The sequence below is a fragment of the Cervus elaphus genome, chromosome 9 (assembly GCF_910594005.1).
Source record: "Cervus elaphus chromosome 9, mCerEla1.1, whole genome shotgun sequence".
Taxonomy (NCBI): Eukaryota; Metazoa; Chordata; class Mammalia; order Artiodactyla; family Cervidae; genus Cervus; species Cervus elaphus.
Window position 1 is genome coordinate 52368737 of NC_057823.1, and position 19769 is coordinate 52388505.

Consider the following 19769-nt stretch of genomic DNA (forward strand, 5'->3'; position numbering starts at 1 on the left):
TAAAGAATCTGCCTGCCACTGCAGGAGCTGCAGGAGACATGGTTTTGATCCCTGGGTTGGGAAGATCCCCTGGAGAAGGGAATGGCAAACCACTCCAGTAGTCTTGCCTGGAAAATCCTGTGGGCAGAGGAACCTGGTGGGCTACAGTCCATGGGGTTGCAAAGAGCTGGACACAACTGAGTGCACACGTGCACACACACACACATCAGTACTCTATTTTTCAGGGATTTTTTTGAGAGGAGAGGATAAATGCTGGGCTACCACTTGCATGGTGGAGAGTGGGTTAACGCCATGCTTTCCATCCTGTCAGGGCCTTTTCCTGATTGGCCAGTGTCTGGGCTCTTCTCTGTGGAGCCCCTGGGGCTATTGCTTATGTCCACAGCTGTGCCAGCACTCTGGGTGCTCCCCACACAGGCACACTTACCATTCAAGTACACGCATGTTTGTGTGTACACACACATACACATACACATATGCAGCCCAGTGCCCATAAGGCACAAAGGGGCCTGGTTGTCCTCTGGCGGGGCGGGGGGTGTCCTGTTCACTTGTCTGGTGGTGACAGTGTCTCTGTCTGTCTTTGGGTGTGATCCTGGGTCTGTGGCCCTCAGATGTGTCTGGACATGAGTATGAGAGGCTGTGTGCATCGTATGAAGCCCGGGGAGCCGGGCTGAGTCTCGGTGATTGTGTGTCTATGTCAGGGAGTGCGCACACACGAAAGTGAGGGCCTCGCATCTCCTGAGCCTGCTGGGGAGGCTCCGGGGGGAGCTGATGCTGATGGTGGGAGGGGGCGAAGGAAGGCGGTGGAGGTGCACTCATTCAGGTGCAAACCTGACTCTGCCCCTGCGTGTTGGATGGCCCTGACAAGGCCTCGGTTTCCCCTTAGGGAAGCAGATCTCCTTTGGATGAGACCCACCCCTATGACCCCCAAGGGTGGGACCTCACCGTCCACGACTTGTCTTTGCAGGAGGAGCAGCTGCGCTCTCATGAGAATAAGCTGAGGCAGGTGACTGCAGAGCTGGCTGAGCACAAGTGTCACCCGGTCGAGCGGGGCATCAAGTCCAAGGAGGCTGAGGAGAACCGGCTGAAGGAGCATTATCTCACGTTTGAGGTGGGCCCATCACAGGAGGATTTGGAAGGACATGGCTGGGGCAGGAGGAAGAGGCCAGCTTCTCCTTCCACATCTTTCCACAGTCAGGGAGTCCTGCTTTGGGAGCACTCCACTTTGGGGGCTCCCCTGAGGTCATGAACTGCAGTCACCTGTGGGCCAGTCTCTGCACAGCCCAGCAGCACAGACAACTGTGCCCTCACCTTCTATCTACCAGAGACCTCCCTGGCCCTCTGCATCCTTCTTCAAGCCCCTGCCTCTCTTCCAATTTCCGCATAGGCCCAGCTTTTCGGGAAGCTTCTACAACCAAACCACAGAGCTCACAAGCCTTCTCCATGTGACTCCCCCCCCACATCTCAGGTGCCTCTCTCAGTGGGTTTATCAAGCAGAGCACCGTGGTCTCTCCTTCTGAGCTCTCCCTTTCTTCTGTTGTGTCTCTGCCCCATACCCTGCTTCTGCCCTACAGTGCTCTGCCTTCATTGTATGAAGGATGAGGGCAGACTGACGGGAGGAAGGCAGGAACCACTTGTCCATTTTGGACTGACTTGCACATGGGGGTAGACAGATACAAGAGAGGCCGAGACCAAGCCAGGAGGAAGTCCCTGGAGCGGAGGGGCAGGGAGTCGCCCATCTCAGTCTCTAGATTTCCACGCTGACTTTCTGTTGTGGTGTAGAGGAGAGCGGATAGATAAATCCTGCCTTTTGGAAAAACATGATGCTTTATAGCTTTCGAAAGCCTTCTCAGATCCACTCTTTCTGCAAGGTAAAAAATAACCATGCTGATTGCCAGGCATGATTCTCTTCACTTCCCTTATGTTGACTGATTTAATCCTCATATCAACTGTATGATGTGGGTTTGTTATCCTCATTTTACAGATGGGGAAGTTGAGGCTTGGAAAGATTGGATCATGTGCCTGAGGCAAGACAGTTAAATGCAGGAGCCAGGATCCTAACCAGGCAACTGGTTGTGCCTCCAAAGCCCTGGTCTTTCTCACCCCCAGCCTGGCTTAACTGGGGGGTGAAGTGGCAGGGCAGATGGATGGTAGGGGAGGTAGAGTCCAAAATGAAGAGCTTTTCAGTTTCTGTGGCAGAGCTGGTTGAGAACAGAATCTTATGACCCTTAGTCCCTGCCTCTCCCAGGACGGCAGCAAGGGCCCGAAGCTCTGAGTCAAGACCTCAGACACTGCCAAACCTCCCTCCTAGTTGTTTACCAATTTACAGTCCCTTTAATAGCTCATGAACACACCTCCATACCTTCATCAACACTGGACATAGTCTTCGTTAATCTGATAGGTTTAGCAAGTGGTATCTTATTGATGTTTTAAATTGGTTTAAATTTTTTAAAACAATTGTGATTTAAAAAGCATAGCTAAGATTTATCATGGTTAAGGTTAAGTAATCAATGGTTAAGGAACATTTTAAGTATTATAGTTCAGTAATGTTAAGTCTTTTCATATTCTTGGGCAACTAATCTCTAGAACTTCTTTATCTTCCAAACTGAAACTCTATAACTATTGAACAACATAATCCTCAGCACCTTCCTCCTGGCCCTAGTCCTCGACTACCACAGTTCTACTTTCTGTCTCTATGAATGTGACTACTCTAAGTGCTTCATACAAGTGGAACCACAGAATTTATATTTTTGTGACTGGCCTGTGTCACATGACATAAGGTCTTCAAGCTTCATCCCTACTGTAGCATGTATCAGAATTTCTTTCCCTTTTGCTCTCCTGTTGTATTTGGATACTACGTTTTGTCTGTCCTTTCATTGGCTGCTGCACATTTGGGTTGCTTTGATCTTTTGGCTACTGTTAATAATGCTGCCATGAACATGGGTGTGCAAGTGTTTCTTTGAGATCCTGCTTTCACTCCTGCTTTTATGTCCAGAAGTGGAATTGCAAAAAAAAAAAAGGAAGTGGAATTGCTAAATTGTATGGTAATGTTACTTTCAGTTTTCGAGGAATAACTGTACTGTTTTCCATAATAGCTGTATCAATTTACATTCCCACCAATAGTGTACTTGTATTTTATTTTATTTTATTTTATTTTTTATTTTTTTAATTTTTTTTGTGTACTTGTATTTTAATTCTTCAACATTTTTATCAACACACTTGTTACTTTATGTTTTTTTTTTTTGATAGTGGTTAACTTAATGCATGTGAGGTGATAATCTCATTGTGGTTTCAGTCTGTATTTTCCTGAAGGATAATGATGTTGATGGAGAAGCTCTATATAGTCAGCAAGAACAAAACCTCGTGCTGACTAGGCTCAGACCATGAACTCCTTATTGCAAAGTTCAGGCTTAAATTGAAGAAAGTAGGGAAAACTACCAGGACATTCAGGTATGATCTAAATCAAATCCTTTATGATTATACAGTAGAGGTGACAAATAGATTCAAGGGATAAGATCTGGTACACAGAGTGCTTGAAGAACTATGGACAGAGGTTCGTAACACTGTACAGGAGGTGGTGACCAAAGCCATCCCCCCAAAAAAGAAATGTGAGAAGGCAAAGTGATTGTCTGAGGAGGCCTTACAAAAAGCTGAGGAAAGATAAGTGAAAGGCAAGGGAGAAAAGGAAAGATACACCCAACTGAATGCAGAGTTCCAGAGAGGAGCAAGGAGAGATAAGAACACCCTCTTAAATGAACAATGCAAAGAAATAGAGGAAAATAATAGAATGGGAAAGACTAGAGATCTCTTCAAGAAAATTAGAGATACCAAGAAAACATTTCATGCATGTTGTGACATATTTCATGCAAAGATGGGCACAATAAAGGACAGAAATTGTAAGGACCTAACGGAAGCAGAAGAGATTAAGAAGAGGTGGCAAAAATATACAGAAGAACTATACAAGAAAGGTCTTAATGAGCTGGATAACCATGATGGTATGATCACTCACCTAGAGTCAGACATCCTGGAGTGTGATGTCAGTGTGCCTTAGGAAGCATTACTGTGAAAAAAGCTGGTGGAGATGACAGAATTCCAGCTGAGCTATTTCAAATCCTAAAAGATGATGTTGTTAAGGTGCTGCACTCAATATGTCAGCAAATTGGGAAAACTCAGCAGTAACCACAAGACTGGAAAATGTCATTTTTCATTCCAGTCCCAAAGAAGGGTAATGCCAAAAAACGTTCAAACTACCATACAGTTGCACTCATTTCACATGCTAGCAAGGTTATGCTCAAAATTCTGTAAGCTAGGCTTCAACAGTATGTGAACTGAGAATTTTCAAATATACAAGCTGGATTTTGATGAGGCAGAGGAACCAGAGATCAAATTGTCAATATTTACGGGATCATGGAGAAAGCAAGGGAGTTCCAGAAAAACATCTACTTCTGCTTCATTGACCATGCTAAAGCCTTAGACCGTGTTCAGTTCAGTTCAGTCGCTCAGTCGTGTCCGACTCTGCTACCCCATGAACTGCAGCATGCCAGGCCTCCCTGTCCATCACCAACTCCCGGAGTTTACCCAAACTCACGTCCGTTGAGTCAATGATGCCATCCAACCAACTCATCTTCTGTTTCCCCCTTCTCTTCCTGCCTTCAATCTTTCCCAACATCAGGGTCTTTTCAAATGAGTCAGCTCTTCTCATCAGGTGGCCAAAATATTGGAGTTTCAGCTTCAACATCAGTCCTTCCAACGAACACCCAGGACTGATCTCCTTTAGGAGGGACTGGTTGGATCTCGTGACTTAGCAACTGAACAAGGGACCCTCAAGAGTCTTCTCCAACACCACCGTTCAAAAGCATCAATTCTTCGGTGCTCAGCTTTCTTTATAGTCTAACTCTCACATCCATACATGACTACTGGAAAAACCATAGCCTTGATTAGACGGACCTTTGTTAAACTGTGTGGATCACAGCAAACTGTGGAAAATTCTTATAGAGGAAATTCTTACCTATCTCCTGAGAAACTGTATTCCAGTCAAGAAGATACAGTTAGAACCGGATATGGAACTGTCTGGTTCCACATTGGGAAAGGAGTATGTCAAGGCTGTATATTGTCACCCTGCTTATTTAACTTATATGCAGAGTACGTCATGTGAAATGCCAGGCTGGGTGAATCACAAGGTGGAATCAAGAATTCCAGGAGAAATATCAACAACCTCAGATATTGGCATATATACATATACCTCAGATATTCTACCACTCTAATGGCAGAAAGTGAAGAGGAACTGAAGAGCTTCTTGAGGAGGATGAAAGAGAAGAGTCAAAAAGCTGGCTTGAAACTCACCATTTAAAACACTAAGATCATGGCATTCAATTGCATCTCTTTATGGCAAATAGAAAGGGAAAAAGTGGAAGCAGTGACAGATTTTATTTTCTTGGGTTCCAAAATCACTGAATATGTTGGCTAAAGCCATGACAAACCTAGACAGCATATTAAAAAGCAGAGACATCACTCTGCTGACAAAAGTCCGTATAATCAAAGCTATGGTTTTTCCAGTAGTCATGTATGGATTTGAGAGTTGGACTATAAAGAAAGCTGAGTGCTGAAGAATTGATGCTTTTGACTTGTGGTGCTGGAGAAGACTCTTGAAAGTCCCTTGGACTGCAAGGAGGTCAAACCAGTCAATCTTAAAGGAAGTCAACCCCAGATATTCACTGGAAGGACTGTTGCTGAAGCTGAAGTCTAATACTTTGGCCACCAGATATGAAGGGCCGACTCATTGAAAAAGACTCTGATGCTGGGAAAGATGGAAGGCTAAAGGAGAAGGGGGTGGCAGAGGATGAGATGGTTAGATAGCATCATTGATTCAATGAACATGAGTTTGGGTAAACTCCAGAAGTTTGTAGAGGACAGAGGAGCCTGGTGTGCTGCAGTCCATGGGTTGTAAAAATTGGACGTGACTTAGCAACTGAACAACAGCAGCAAAATGATGCTGAGCATCCTTTTTTGTACTTATTGGTCATTAGTGTATCTTCTGTGGTGAAATGTCTATTCAAGTCCTTTATACATCTTGAAATTGGGCTGTGTTTTGTTGTTGAGTTCTAGGAGTTTTTTTCCCCCTTTTAATATTCTGTATACTAGACCCTTACTAGATTAATGATTTGCAAATATTTTTCCCATTCTGTAGATTGCATTTTCATTCTATTGATTGTGTTCTTTGATACAGAGGTGTTTTAAATTTTGATAAAACCCCATTTGTCTATTTTCACTCTCATTGCCTATGCTTTTGCTATCATATCCAATAAGTCATTGCCAATTAATTTTGATTTTTAAAATTATGAGTTAAGTTTCTGTGCATGCCCTTTGCCCATTTTTAAAATTGTTTATCTCCTTTTACTGATTGGTGAGAACTCTCTAAATATCAAGGAGAGAGTCTTTTGTCGTATAAGGTACAAATGTTTTGTTTTTTTTGCAATTTGTTGTTTATCTTTTGACTTTGTTTTTGGCCTTTCTCTGCTCTTTTCCCAGAAAAGCCGTTATGAGACCTATATCCACCTCCTGGCTGTGAAGATCAAAGTGGGCTCTGATGACCTGGAGCGGATCGAGGCCCGGATGGCCACCCTGGAGGGTGATGACCCTTCACTCCGCAAGACACACTCAAGCCCTGCCCTCAGCCAGGGCCATGGAACTGTGACTGGCAGCAAAGCCGCGAGGGATACCACTGGGTCTGATACTTAGCTGGCAAGGATGGGCAGGCCTCAGAGTCAGGCAATGCCCCTGGAGGGGCCAGTGAGCACAATTCCAGCTAGGGGCCACTCAGACAAGCTCCAGACAGTTGTTAGGCAGCCAGAGGGGTGTGGAGAGCCTTGCGGGCTAAGGAGATGGAGATGCTATTCATGGTGTCGATCTTGTATCCTAGGGCTGCCCTGGGCCTGAGAGCCTCTCCCCAGCCCTCACCTCCCTCTCCACCCTGGAGCCTCAGTTTGTAGGCCAGTTGTGTGCATGCTCTAGACACCATCTCACTGGAGAAGCAGGGCGGTTGGCTTCCCAGGCTCTCCTCTTCTCACAAGTTCCTCCCCTCATCTCCCTTGTTTCTGAGGGTAGGTCTCAACCCCAGGTCTCAGTTTGGACTCCCACCCCTCCTCCTTCCTCTGAGTTGACCAGCAGCAGGTCTGCAGACCACCAGCACTGTCCTCTTCTCCCTCCACTCAGCAGCGTTGGGAACTTCACCCCGTTCTCCTGCCTTGCCCGGCAATAACCCAGCTCTCAGGCCTGTCCCTCAGTGCCAAGCTGTCTCTACTCAAGTCCACCTCACCTTCCATCCATCAAGACCACTACTGCTTTCTTTTATATGGACATAAATGTATATATATAAGAATTATATACATATATAAACTACCCCTTTAGAGAAGGTTTTGGAACTGATATCAGAGGATGAAATGAGGTATGGAAAAGCCTATCTCAGATACAGTTGTTAGTGAGGAGGGCTGCTCTTTGGCCCCTGGAGGCTCTGACTCTCTGGAAGAGAAGATAGAGATAGTGTGACCTCCTCTCTCCCTGTTTCCCCTCTTCCGGCTGACCTGTGATTTAAACTGCTCTTACAGTTAATGCTTTGGAATAAATAGTGTGTGTGTGTGCTGCCCCATCTGTCCCACAGGCGTCCTGGGGTATGAGTGGGATGGGACCGTGGCCCTGCTTATATTTTGGTCTTTATGTTGGTGCTGCCAGGTCTCTTGGGCCCAGAGGTGACCTCTTGTACAGATCTACTGCTACAGGAATAAAAGACACTCTGCCTTGCAAATAGCCACTTGTCAACAAACCCAAAGATGTTTGGTGGGGGAAGCTTATGGAAGCCATTAATTCTTGGTCTTGGGGAAATGTGGAATGACAAATTGTTGATTGTTAGGCTGATATTTCTTACACTCTTTGAGTGACTCAGAAATGCTAGTTAAGGACATGTCTGGAAAGGATAATTTGCCATGTGATGATCACAGACTAGCATGTTTTAAGCCCTGCATTCCTCAGACTGACAAGTGGTGGGGGTGATGGCACCCTCAATGCAACTGTGATGAGTAAATCCTATTTTTTAAACAGATCACTGTAGTTTGGCCAGCAGTTTGACCTCAGTGGTAATATATTTAGATAATAAGATAAGCCAACCTTGAAACTAAGTACCTGACATTTACAAGCCCACTCACGTTTGATGCAAGGGACCTGTGAATCTGTGGAGAGATGTAGTGATTTAAATCCAGATTATTTAATTTGGATCAGCTGAGTGTATTTTATAACCAAACCATCTGGCACCTTCATTTTGCTGAGGGGAAGTTAATGTTCATTTAAGTGAAATTGAAAGAGCAATGTGGCAACATAAAAAGCTCTCTGTACTTTTTCTCTATGCTGTCTCAAAGATCCTTTGAGTTTGGGGTCTGCTTCCCACCCTCCACTTCTTGAGGGTGGGTGAGTGAAAGCAGAGGAGCAGGCTCCGTCCGCTGCAGACAGGTGTGCTTCCCTGAGCACTAGTTGTGCCTCCCATCAGTTAAAGAAAAACTTTTAGTTCACTTTCTTAATTGTATAATTATTTATTGTAAATTATATACATGTACTACTGTACTAAAATATTATGTACATTATAAAACATACACAAAATAGAAATTTTAAAAAGATGAGATGAAAATAAATCTAAAGCAAAGTTCTAATATTTTTTTTCTGCATTCCAATGGACCACATGTTCCCTCTACCCTTAATATGTCCATTTTCCAGGACTGTCCAAATCCAGAGCCTTGGACAGCAGGTGAGATGCAATAAGTGGTATGCGCCACCTGGTGGTCCTGGGAAGTGGCTGCAGGCTCAGGGACCCCTGGGGGCTGCCCCTTGAGGACAGCCTCTCTTGAGCCTCCACGTACTCATTCAGTGAGATGAACAGCGCTGCATATTGTGCTGGGTGCTGGGGATACTATCGTGAGAAAAGGATTGACCAGATCCCTGTCCACACGGGGCTCACAGTCTAATGGGGAGGGAGATGATCAGTCACCATTTCCATCTGGGACTCTGGGAGGGCTGGGGAGACAACACAAAAATGACCTGGCCGAGAGAAGAATTGGAGGAGTGGGGAAGACTGACTCAGGAAGTCACCTGAATGTCCTAAGTGCTCCTGGGGGACAGGATGGTAGTAGTAAGGCCCTTCTTAGGCCTATACTTCTTCCTGGTGGGCCATAACTTAAAGATGCCCCAAAGTGGAACTGGAGAGGCAGAGTGAAAAAGGGGCCTCTTTGGCCACCCCTGCTCCTAGGTTCCATTCACACCTGTGAATGAACAGGTGGCTGATAGGATAAAGAGTCAAGGAAACTGATTAGATTCTTGCCTTAGACTCTCAGCAGGTATCTTAGAATTCAGACCAGATAATGAAGGTACCAAGTGGGATCATGTGAAGGTCAATGAGTTTATCAAGAGGTTATTCAGAATTAATTGGGGTGACATAGAGAAAGATGGATTTACTGCAATCATGGAGGTGGTTTCTGATTAAAAATTTAGAAGGTAAAACTTAGGGCCCTCAGAAGGGTCGAGTGTACTAAGCTGGGTCATGAAAAGGGCAATAGGTTCATTGAGAGGTCATTCATAATTAGTTGAGGTCATAGAGAGGTCAGTGGGTTCACCAAGAGGTCATTCATAATTACTTGGGGTCATAGGTCAGTGTACTCAGTCAGGGAAGTGGTTTCTGAGTCAACATTGAGAAGGTAGGTAACTTGGGCCCTCAGAAAGGTCAAATGAGGACATGAAGCTGGGTCATGAACAGGGCAATGGGTTCACTGAGAGGTCAGTCACAATTAGTTGGGGTCATAGAGAGGTCAATGGGTTCACTGAGAGGTCATTCATAATTACTTGGGGTCATAAAGAGGTCAGTGTGCTCACTGGAGTCAGGAAAGTGGTTTCTGAGTGAAAATTTAGAAGGTAGGTAACTCAGGCCCTCAGAAAGGTCAAATGAGGACACATAGCTGGGTTATAAACAGGGCAGTGGGTTCACTGAGAGGTCAGTCACAATTAGTTGGGGTCATAGAGAGGTCATTCATAATTACTTGGGGTCATAAAGAGGTCAGTATGCTCACTGGAGTCAGGAAAGTGGTTTCTGAGTGAAAATTTAGAAGGTAGGTGACTCAGGCCCTCAGAAGGGTCAAATAAGGACATTAAACTGGGTCATGAAAAGGGCAATGGGCTCACCAGAGGTTCATTCAAAATTATTCTGGGTTTTCATACAGATCATAAATCACACAGAGATATGACTGGCTCTCAGAATATTTTAAAGCCAATAGCAAACTCAGAGAAAGCACAAGGATCTGGATGAGATCAGATAGGGGCTGGAGAAGTCAATGATTTGCAGGTTTGTATAGCACTTAGTTCATTAATTTTCTTTGTTTCTTTGTAACAGGTCCTCCCCCCACCCCGGTGTCCCCACATAAATACATGTCTAGTTTTTTACTTTTCTGTATTATCTCCCCTTCATCCAGTTTTTGCCACTCTGTGTGTGACTCAAGAATGCAAAGCACAGGATATGGTCATCACCATCATCAAATTTGCCACTAATAGGCGTTTATGACATGCTAGAAGCAATCCTGGGTGCTTTATATAATCTCTACAGCAATGCTTTGAGGTAGGTATTAGCATCACCATTTCCCAGCTGAGGAAAGTGCAGCCTAGAGAAGTCACACAGCAGAGCTGGAATTTGTGAATTAAGGCCCTGTTGATACCCAAGCCGTTTCAACCCTAGGCCTCTCCATCCTTCCTATCGGTAGGTCTCTGAACACAAGTTCTGGGCTCATTGTGTGCACCCTCACACAGCAACCACCTGAACTCTTTGGATAGCGGACTCCTTTGTGTCTGGTTGGAATCTAATGGTTCCTAGTGCTGGGTACTGACGTAGTAACATTAATCAATGAGGGAGAAAAGGCTCACCCTGGACCTCCATCTGCCTTCTCTATGCCTGAGATCATGTACTCTCCATCAGAGACTGCAAGTTTAGACAAGCCCTGGCTTTGAGGGGATATAAAAAACCCCAGCACCTCCTGGCAGCTGAGGGTACCCATTATGCCATTTTCATGTCCAGACTTTGCCTGTGACATGCCTGAGGCCCCAAGGGTCATCTTGCCTCAGCTCTTCCAGTGCCAACCTTACAACCCTTCCCTTCTCACCCACCTAGGCCTGGAAACTCTTGCCTCATTCTGCCCCCTGGAGCTCCAGGGCAGGAACTGGGCCAGCGTTCTAAGGCTGAGCTCAAAGCAGAGTAATCTCCATCAGCCCCTTAGCCAGGTTCCCCAGCAGCCATGGGGTGGTAGGGGAGAGGTGTTGGGGGACACCTGGTGAATGTTCTCAGAAAAGGGAGGAGGGTTGGATCCCATTCTGGGAGTTGGAGCCAGTGAGATTGAAGGGAGGGTCTCTTTCCCCCCAACTGCTGGTTCAGATGTTAAAGAATCTGCCTGCAATGCTGGAAGCCAGGGTTCAATCCCTGGGTCTGGAAGATCCCCTGGAGAAGAGAATGGCTACCCACTCCAGTATTCTTGCCTGGAGAATCCCATGGACAGAGGAGTCTGGCCGGCTACAGTCCATGGGGTCGAAAAGAGTGAGACACCACTGAGTGACTAACACACTTCCTCCCAGGAACTGCTCTGGCTCTCTCCAACCTCCACACCAAAAGCCATCCATCTCTATCACAGGTCTTCATCCTCTGTCTTCCCTCCTCACCTAGGGGCTAGGCACACACAGTCAAACATGAGTTATTTCTGATTTTATTTATAATATAAAAATGTTCAAGTGTCAACAGTCAGGTGTTTGGACATTTCAAGGGGCAGGGTTCCCATTTGTTTAGGATTTTTTTTTTAAACAATTACCTTTTTGACAAATTAGCAGTGGACCCAGTTTTGTGGGGTGGGGAGGTCAGGGCTGGAGAGGAAGTGGAAGTCATAGGTGGGCTGGGGGATGGGAGTCCAGCTGTGAGAAGGAAATGGTGTTACTTTATTGCTAAAAGGGGAATCAAATACACTGTTGAGTGGCTCTTCTCGGTCCCAGTGTGACCATGCATCCAATCTAAAGAATCTGAAATGCAAAGGACATGCAGGCGTAAAATAGAAAAGACGACCTGTAAACGAAGGTGCTGCAGAGGACGGAGGGGCGTCCTGGAGGCCACAGGGGAGGAGGAGCCGCGAACACTGGGGCCCAGGCAGAGCTGCCCCCTCCCCGGCAGAGGCTGTTGGGAAGACCTGTTTCTCAGAGCCCCCCTCCTTAGCAGCTGTGAGGAGCGGGGAGGCCCCCTCCCCATTCTGGTTGCTGTCGCTGGGCCTTAGTCTCCCCCTGGACTTTACCTGACCCCAACTCTAGTTCCAAGCCTAGGATCCCCACCCACAGCTAAGGGGGACCAGAACTCCAGATCTTACGAGGGAGCAAAAGCTACTCCAGACCTCACTTTCTTCCTTGGGACCCCCCTACCCTCGCCCCCACCCGAACCCAAACACGTGGCCTCTCTTCTCTGCTTCCTTTTCACCGCCCCCCACCTCTGCCCCCAGCCAGCTTGGGATCCTACATTCCCCCAACCCTGCAACCCACACTTCTCTCCAGGAGCTCCATATTAGCGTACAGCAAAAGGCACCACAATATAGGTTTCTATTAAAGAGTCAAAAAATTGGCCCATCTCTCTTTTTTTTGTTGTTGTTTCTTTTTTTTTTTTCCGAAGCTGTAAATCAGGATGTTACATATAAATAGTTTCCCTATAAAAACGTCTTTGCCGTTAGCTAGTATTATAAGACAATTTTTGCTAAAATGAAAATAAAACATTTTGTTATACCTTTTTCCTTTTATAGAAAATAAAAATATTTTTATTTCTTTTTCCTCCTTTCTCTCTCCAGTCGGCGGTCTCTGTTCTCCTTAAAGACAGTGGGGCGGGCGAGGCGGAGGGGGCGGCGGGGGCCCTAGAGGGGCCCCGAGTCCTGCTTGCCCCGTGGGGGCGGCCCGCGGCTGTGTCTGCTGCTGGCCCGCGTGCTGTGGCTGTCCAGGGAGTAGTAAGTCCTGCTGTCGGCCGCCGGGCACAGGGGCGGCGAGTCCGAGCGCAGCGCGTCCTGCGCCGCGCGCAGGCCGAGGAAAGGCGTGCTCTCGGCAGCCAGCGCCCCGTCCGCGTCGTCGTCCGAGCCCGAGGCCGAGCCGCCTCCCGAGCCGCTGCTCAGCGACAGCGAGTCCCGCGCTGCGCGTGCGCGTTGTGCCGCCAGCCCGTTGAGGCGCGAGCGGCGCCAGCGCCGAGGCCCCGCCGACGTCCTTCGGGACGCGCCGCGGGCGCGCGGCCGCGACGGCGGCGGGGGCGCGCACTCCTGCGTGGTCTCGTACTCGTCGTCCTCCGGGATGCGGAAGGGGCTGGCGGGCAGGCTTCCCAGGCTGCCGCCCAGTGCGCAAGCCCCTCGCCGCGGCCCCGGCCCCGCTGCGGGGTAGTAGTAGCTGTCGTAGCTGCGCTGCATGTCCGCGCTGGGCCCAGGCCCCGGTCCTGGGCCGGGGGGCGCCGGTTGCCGCAGGAGCGGCTGTTGCTCCGCCAGGCGATAATTGATGGGCGCGGCGGGAGGCAGCGACACGGCGTGCGCCGAGTTGGGGGACGTGATCTCAAAAGTCGGCACCTGCGTGGCCAGCGAGTAATGGAAGTCCACGGGAGACAGGCGCGCGGGCGTGGTCAGGGCAGACACGTACCTGTGGGGAGAGGCAGAGACATGGGCTGGTGGCCAGGGGATGGGGCAGCCCTGACGCAAAGCATCCCTCCCGCAGGAGCTATGCTGGTATTCCTCAGTGACCCTAAGCAATTTCCTTAGTTTCTCTGATCCTTGGTTTACTTATCTGTGAATCAGGAATAAACACAGTGGTCATTCCATAGCATTGTTGGGTGATTCCATACACATATGGAATCAGTGGTCCTTGGTTGTGGGGATGTTCACAGACACCAGTGTTCCTGAATGGTTACTTTGGATCAGGCTTAGGCTGGGGCATTTTATATGTGCCAGGTCATCTAATACAGTAAATCTCGTAAGAGGCTTCTGTTAATGCCATAGTACTCCTTAGGTAACTGAGACTCAAAAACATTTAAGTGACTTACTCAAGGTTCACACAGCCAGGAAGTGGTCAAGCTGGGATGTGAACCCAGGCCATTCAGGTATGACCTAAATCAAATCCCTTATGATTATACAGTGAAAGTAACAGATTCAAGGGATTAGATCTGATAGAGTGCCAAAGAACTATGGACAGAGGTTCGTAACACTGTACAAGAAGTGGTGACTATAACCATCCCCAAGAAAAAGAAATGCAAGAAGGCAAACTGGTTGTCTGAGGAGGCCTTACAAATAGCTGAGAAGAGAAGTGAAAAGGAAACAAGAAAGGGAAAGATACAGTAGCTGAAGGCAGAGTTCCAAAGAATAGCAAGGAGATATAAGAAAGCCTCCTTACGTGAACAATGCAAAGAAACAGGAAAATAACAGAATGGGAAAGACTAGAGATCTCTTCAAGAAAATTAGAGGTATCAAGGGAGCAATTTCATGCAAAGATGGGCACAATGAAGAACAGAAATGGTAAGGACTTAACAGAAGTAGAAGAGATTAAGAAGAGGTGGCAAGAATACACAGAAGAACTGTATAAAAAAGGTCTCAGTGACCTGGATAACCATGATGGTGTGATCACTCACCATCACTCAGCCAGACATCCTGGAATGTGAAGTCAAGTGGGCCTCAGGAAGCATTACTATGAACAAAGCTAGCAGAGGTGATGGAATTCCAGCTGAGCTATTTCAAATCCTAAAAGATGATGCTGTGAAAGTGCTGCACTCATTATGCCAGCAAATTTGGAAAACTCAGCAGTGGCCACAGGACTGGAAAAGATCAGTTTTCATTCTAATCTCAAAGAAGGGCAAAAGCCAAAGAATGTTCACACTACTGCACAGTTGTGCTCATTTCACACGCTAGCAAGGTAATGCTCAAAATTCTTCAAGCTAGGCTCCAACAATAGGTGAACCGAGAACTTCCAGATATGCAAGCTGGATTTAGAAAAGGCAGAGGAACCAGAAATCAAATTGCCAACATTTGTTGGATCACAGAAAAAGCAAGAGAATTCCAGAAAAACTCTAGTCCTGTTTTATTGACTCTGCTAAAGCCTTTGACTGTGTATGGCAACAAACTGTGGAAAATTCTTCAAGAGACGGGAATACCAGACCATCTTACCTGCCTCCTGAGAAACCTGTATGCAGCACAAGAAGCAACAGAACCAGACATGGAACAATGGACTGGTTCCAAATTGGGAAAGGAGTACATCACGGCTGTATATTGTCACCCTGTTTATTCAACTTATATGTAGAGTACATCATGCAAAATGCTGGGCTGGATGAATCACAAGCTGGAATCAAGATTGCTGGGAGAAATATCAGTAACTTCAGATATGCAGATGATACTACCCTAATGGCAGAAAGTGAAGAGGAACTAAAGAATCTCTTGATGAGAGTGAAAGAGGAGAGTGAAAAAGCTGGCTTAAAAGTCAACATTTAAAAAACTAAGATCATGCGATCCGGTCCCATCACTTCATGGCAAATAGATGGGGAAACAATGGGAACAGTGACAGACTTTATTTTCTTAGGTTCCAAAATCACCATGGACAGTGACTGCAGCCATGAAAAATAAAAAATGCTTGCTCCTTGGGAGAAAAGCTATGACAAACCTAGACAGAGAATTAAAAAGCAGGGACATCATTTTGCTAACAAAGGTCTGTCTAGTCAAAGCTATGATTTTTCCAGTAGTCATGTATGGATGTGACAGTTGGACCATAAAGAAGGCTGAGCACCAAAGAATTGATGCTTTCAAACTGTGGTGCTGGAGAAGACTCTTGAGAGTCCCTTGGACAGCAAGGAGATCAAACCAGTCAATCATAAATATCAATCCTGAATATTCATTGGAAGGACTGATGCTGAAGCTCCAGTTTACTTCAGCCATCTGATTCGAAGAACAGACTCACTGAAAAAGACCCTGATGCTAGGAAAGACTGAGGGCAGGAAGAGAAGGGGGAGACAGAAGGTGAGTTGGTTGGATGGCATCATCGACTCAATAGACATGAGTTTGAGGAAACTTTGGGAGATAGTGAAGGACCGGGAAGGCTGGTGTGCTGAAGTTCATAGGGTTGCAAAGAGTTGGACACAATTGAGCGACTGAACAACAACAGGCAGAAACCAGGACTCATACTGCCCGATTACTCAGGCTAGTCCCTGCATTCAGTCATCCCTGTGACTTGGACTCCCCTTCCCTCATGGACAGTTCATCCCTTGGCTGATGGCTACAGTGGGGAAATATTCCTTTTTAAGGTGAAGCTAAAATCTGCCTCAGGAAAGTGACTGTTCCCACCTCAAGTAGGAGCTCAGCGCAGAGCACAGTTACAAAGACCACACTGAAGCATTTCTGCTTGGAGCTAAAGAGCACCAGTTCCTTCAAAAGTTTGCCCTTCCAAATATCTCCCAGTCTGAGTCCCAGGCACCAGTCCCTTTTCTTTCTCCACATTTCCCTTTCTGGGTAAACCAGCCTCTTGCCCAGCCATTGTCTACCTCACCTCCTTGCCTCTCTTTCTAACGGTAGAGCTGGGCACCTAACTGCTTCCTCAAGTCCTTATACTGTCTTTCTGAATCATCTGACTCCCCTGTCCTCCCTCTCCCACATTTTCCACATGTACATCCATCAAGTCTTACCCATTCCCTTTCTCCCGGATCAAACCCTCCACCCTGCTCTACTCCATCCTGGGACTGGATGTTCACTTTTGTCATGCTCCCACCCCAGGATCTTTCCTTCAGCCTATGCACTTCCCAGAACACATCTCTGCTTTAGGAGGCCCTTCATGCTTACCCACCCAGGGCCACTGGTTGTCTATCTAGCCCCAGCCTGCCTGCTTATGCCCAGCTCCCCTCTCCCCACACCTCGAGGTACCTCACTCACCAGCTCTGTCCTCACTGCCTCTACTGGAAGGGCTCAGGGTGTTCCCCTCGCCCAGAAGTCCCTGCCCACCTTTCTACCTCCACCCATCAAGGAGTCCTATTGCTCTTGTTACTGTTGATAACCACAGCTCCACCTAGTGAGCACAAGCTCCATGTCAGGTATGAGACAAAGAGCTTTGAGCTTGATCTTAGGTAGCCTTCCTAAGAGCCATGAGACAGGTTTAATGTTCACTGTTCTACAGGTGAGGAAACCAAAGCACAGAGGTGATCAACCTGCCCCAAGTCACACAGGTGGTGGAACTGGGCTTAGAAAGGTTAGTATTAGAGAAACCTAGTTACTTCCCAGAGCCTGTGGTCAGACTGGCTTTCTCTAACCTAGTGGGGTGTTCTGTGTTTAGCTCTTTTCATGGGCAGCTGGGAGTTTTAGTGGTTTGTGCCTGTGGCTGGCATGGAATAGGCTGAGTTGAGCCTTCTCCACCCTAGCCTGGAGTTCCTTGTGAAAATGGAAGTGTTAGTCACTCAGTTGTGTCCAACTCTTTGCGACCCCATGGACTGTAGCCCTCCAGGTTTCTCTGTCCATGGAATTCTCCAGGTAAGAATACTAGAGCAGGTAGCCATTCCCTTCTCCAGGGGATCTCTCCTACCCAGGGATCAGACCCAGGACGTCTGCATTGCAGGCAGATTCTTTACCATCTGAAGAGTTCCTAGTACCATGCCCCTTTTTCTGCTCTCCTCCCAGAGATCCTACTTGCCAAGAGGCCATCTGAGGGCTGACCAAGATGCAGCCTGGCCCCTGTGACTCCTGCCTGTGAGTCAGGGAAGACGGGGATTTCCTGGTTCTCACTGCATTCATTGCTTGGGAACCCAATGGCATCTTGATCCATGGGGGCCTAGACGCTGATGCTTCCAGGGCCTCAGGCATTCTTGGCTCATTCCCATCCTGCACTGATCAGTTTCCTCACAGACAGTCTCTCCTCCCACTCTCTCATCTGTTTGATCTTGGTGTCTGTTTCTCCTAGGACATGGGGCCTCTAGGTGACACCAGCATAGGGCAACCATATGTTCTGGTTTGTCCAGGACAGCCCCTGTTTGTTCCTGATGTTCCAGTGCGATTATTAATAACATTCTCTTCCACTCTGAAAAGTGTCCTAGTAGGACAATTAAATTAAATAGTCATAACACACTAGGGTCTACTGGCTGGAGTCCCAGCCTGTCATTAACATGTTAATGACCCTGAGCAGAACATTGAACTTTTCAGGGACCTTGCTTGCCCATCTGAAAAAGGGGGATGAGGCTCTTTGGAGTGTTTCTGAGGTGACCACAGGATCGGCCCCAGGTCAGTGGTGCCATCTCTCCGGTTGAGGTGGGCGCAGGTCACGGGGACTGACCTCTCACTGTGTGGGGAGTCACGCAGGGAGTCTATGGAGTCGTGGTAAGGTGGCACGGCAGCCCTGCGCCGCTCCTCCAGGCTGTAGGCCGCTGCCCGCCGTGCCCGGGCCTCCACACACGCTGGGCTGTTGCACTTGCTGGTACCCACTGATGACAGCACGATGCCCGACTGGGAGTCAGAGGTCAGGCTCTCAGAACGGTCCAGGCTCCATGTGTGGCTCTCATGCCTGGAGAAGCCAGGTGGGAGTGACATGAGGGGACAGGAGGGGGTAGGGCAGCCCAGCACGTGTGGTCCCAGGCCCACCCCTGCCCTGGTTCTTCACTCCTCTCAGTCTCCCTCAGCTCACTGTCCTCCACTCTGAGCTGATGTGTAGTATCGTAAGTGCTAAAGCCCAATCTGAGGAGGAGGAGAGCTGAAGGCCTGTGGATGTGGGCTGCAGTGCACACAGCCCTTTCCTTTCCTCCCTGCAACAACCTCCCCTTGGTCTCCTCGGCTGTGACCCCTTCCACTACTGTGGTCCCGGGACACCTGCCGCAAGCACCCAGCCCCAGTGGCCAATATACAGGGGCCCCGCTCCCCAGGGAAGAAAGGGTTCTTTTTAGAGCTGTATGACTTTGTGCTTGTGTAGACAGGCCTCCCTACCTTTGGAGAGGACGCTCAGGTGGATTAGGTTCACGTGGAAACCCCAGGAGAGGACACTGAATAGCTGTGGGTACTTGAGGGACCAGGCACTTTTTGCCAGATGAAGTGGTGCTGATGACGTCCAAACAGAACTAAATGTTAGATGGGAGCACAGTGATGCTGTTGCTCCTCTGGGGCTGGTTTAGACTAGAAAAGGGAATCCCGTTTATTGACCTGGATGGACATTTGGTGGTGGGTTCTGGCTTGAATCCCCCTACCTCTATCCTCTGGCTCACTAGGACCCTTAATACAGAGCCCAGCCTGGCTGGGGTTTTGTGTGTGTCCCCAGGCAGGTGTATGATGTGTGTGTGCATGCCCTGTGGGTGTGCATACAGGAGTCTGCAAGGCTCTGTGGTGGTGCCCACCTGTGGCTGGAGGTGGGCGTGGCTGTGGAGCAGTGGTGAGAAGGAGAACAGGAGTGGCTCCCAGAGAAGGTGGTCTCTGTTTCCCTCCGGATGACATGGTCTGTGGCGGGCACATTCTTGGAGATATACTGCAACAGAGAGTTTGAGGGGGGCAGTTAGTGACAGATGACCAAGTTGGCCCTCCTTCCTGGTGGGCTTGGGGAAATGAGACGGTAAGCTTCAGGTGGTGGGGGGGATGGTCCACTGGATATGCGACTCGGTGTTAGGGCAGCAGTGGCTCCTGGAAGTCCAGCCCCTGATCTCCCTTGAGGAAGTGGGCCAAGCAAGGCTAAGTCATCCTGGGGAGGCGAGGCCAGGCTAG

The 19769-nt window shown here is 48.1% G+C and overlaps 2 protein-coding genes across 4 annotated transcripts in view; one reads left to right on the forward strand and one right to left on the reverse strand.

The window, feature by feature from the left end:
* Positions 1 to 8693, forward strand: part of PSD2 (pleckstrin and Sec7 domain containing 2) — a 115751-nt gene extending 107058 nt beyond the window's left edge. The window contains exons 16-17 of the mRNA XM_043912944.1: positions 965 to 1108; positions 6526 to 8693. Coding sequence (XP_043768879.1) covers positions 965 to 1108; positions 6526 to 6735 — 354 coding nt within the window. The 3' untranslated portion in view covers positions 6736 to 8693. The remainder of the gene's footprint in view (positions 1 to 964; positions 1109 to 6525) is intronic.
* Positions 8694 to 11758: 3065 nt separating this feature from the next.
* Positions 11759 to 19769, reverse strand: part of NRG2 (neuregulin 2) — a 256782-nt gene continuing 248771 nt past the window's right edge. For all 3 annotated transcript variants that reach the window (XM_043912943.1, XM_043912941.1, XM_043912942.1), the window contains 3 exons: positions 19409 to 19536; positions 18361 to 18588; positions 11759 to 13710 (listed from right to left, as the gene is read on the reverse strand). In XM_043912943.1, coding sequence (XP_043768878.1) covers positions 12951 to 13710; positions 18361 to 18588; positions 19409 to 19536 — 1116 coding nt within the window. In that variant the 3' untranslated portion in view covers positions 11759 to 12950. The remainder of the gene's footprint in view (positions 13711 to 18360; positions 18589 to 19408; positions 19537 to 19769) is intronic.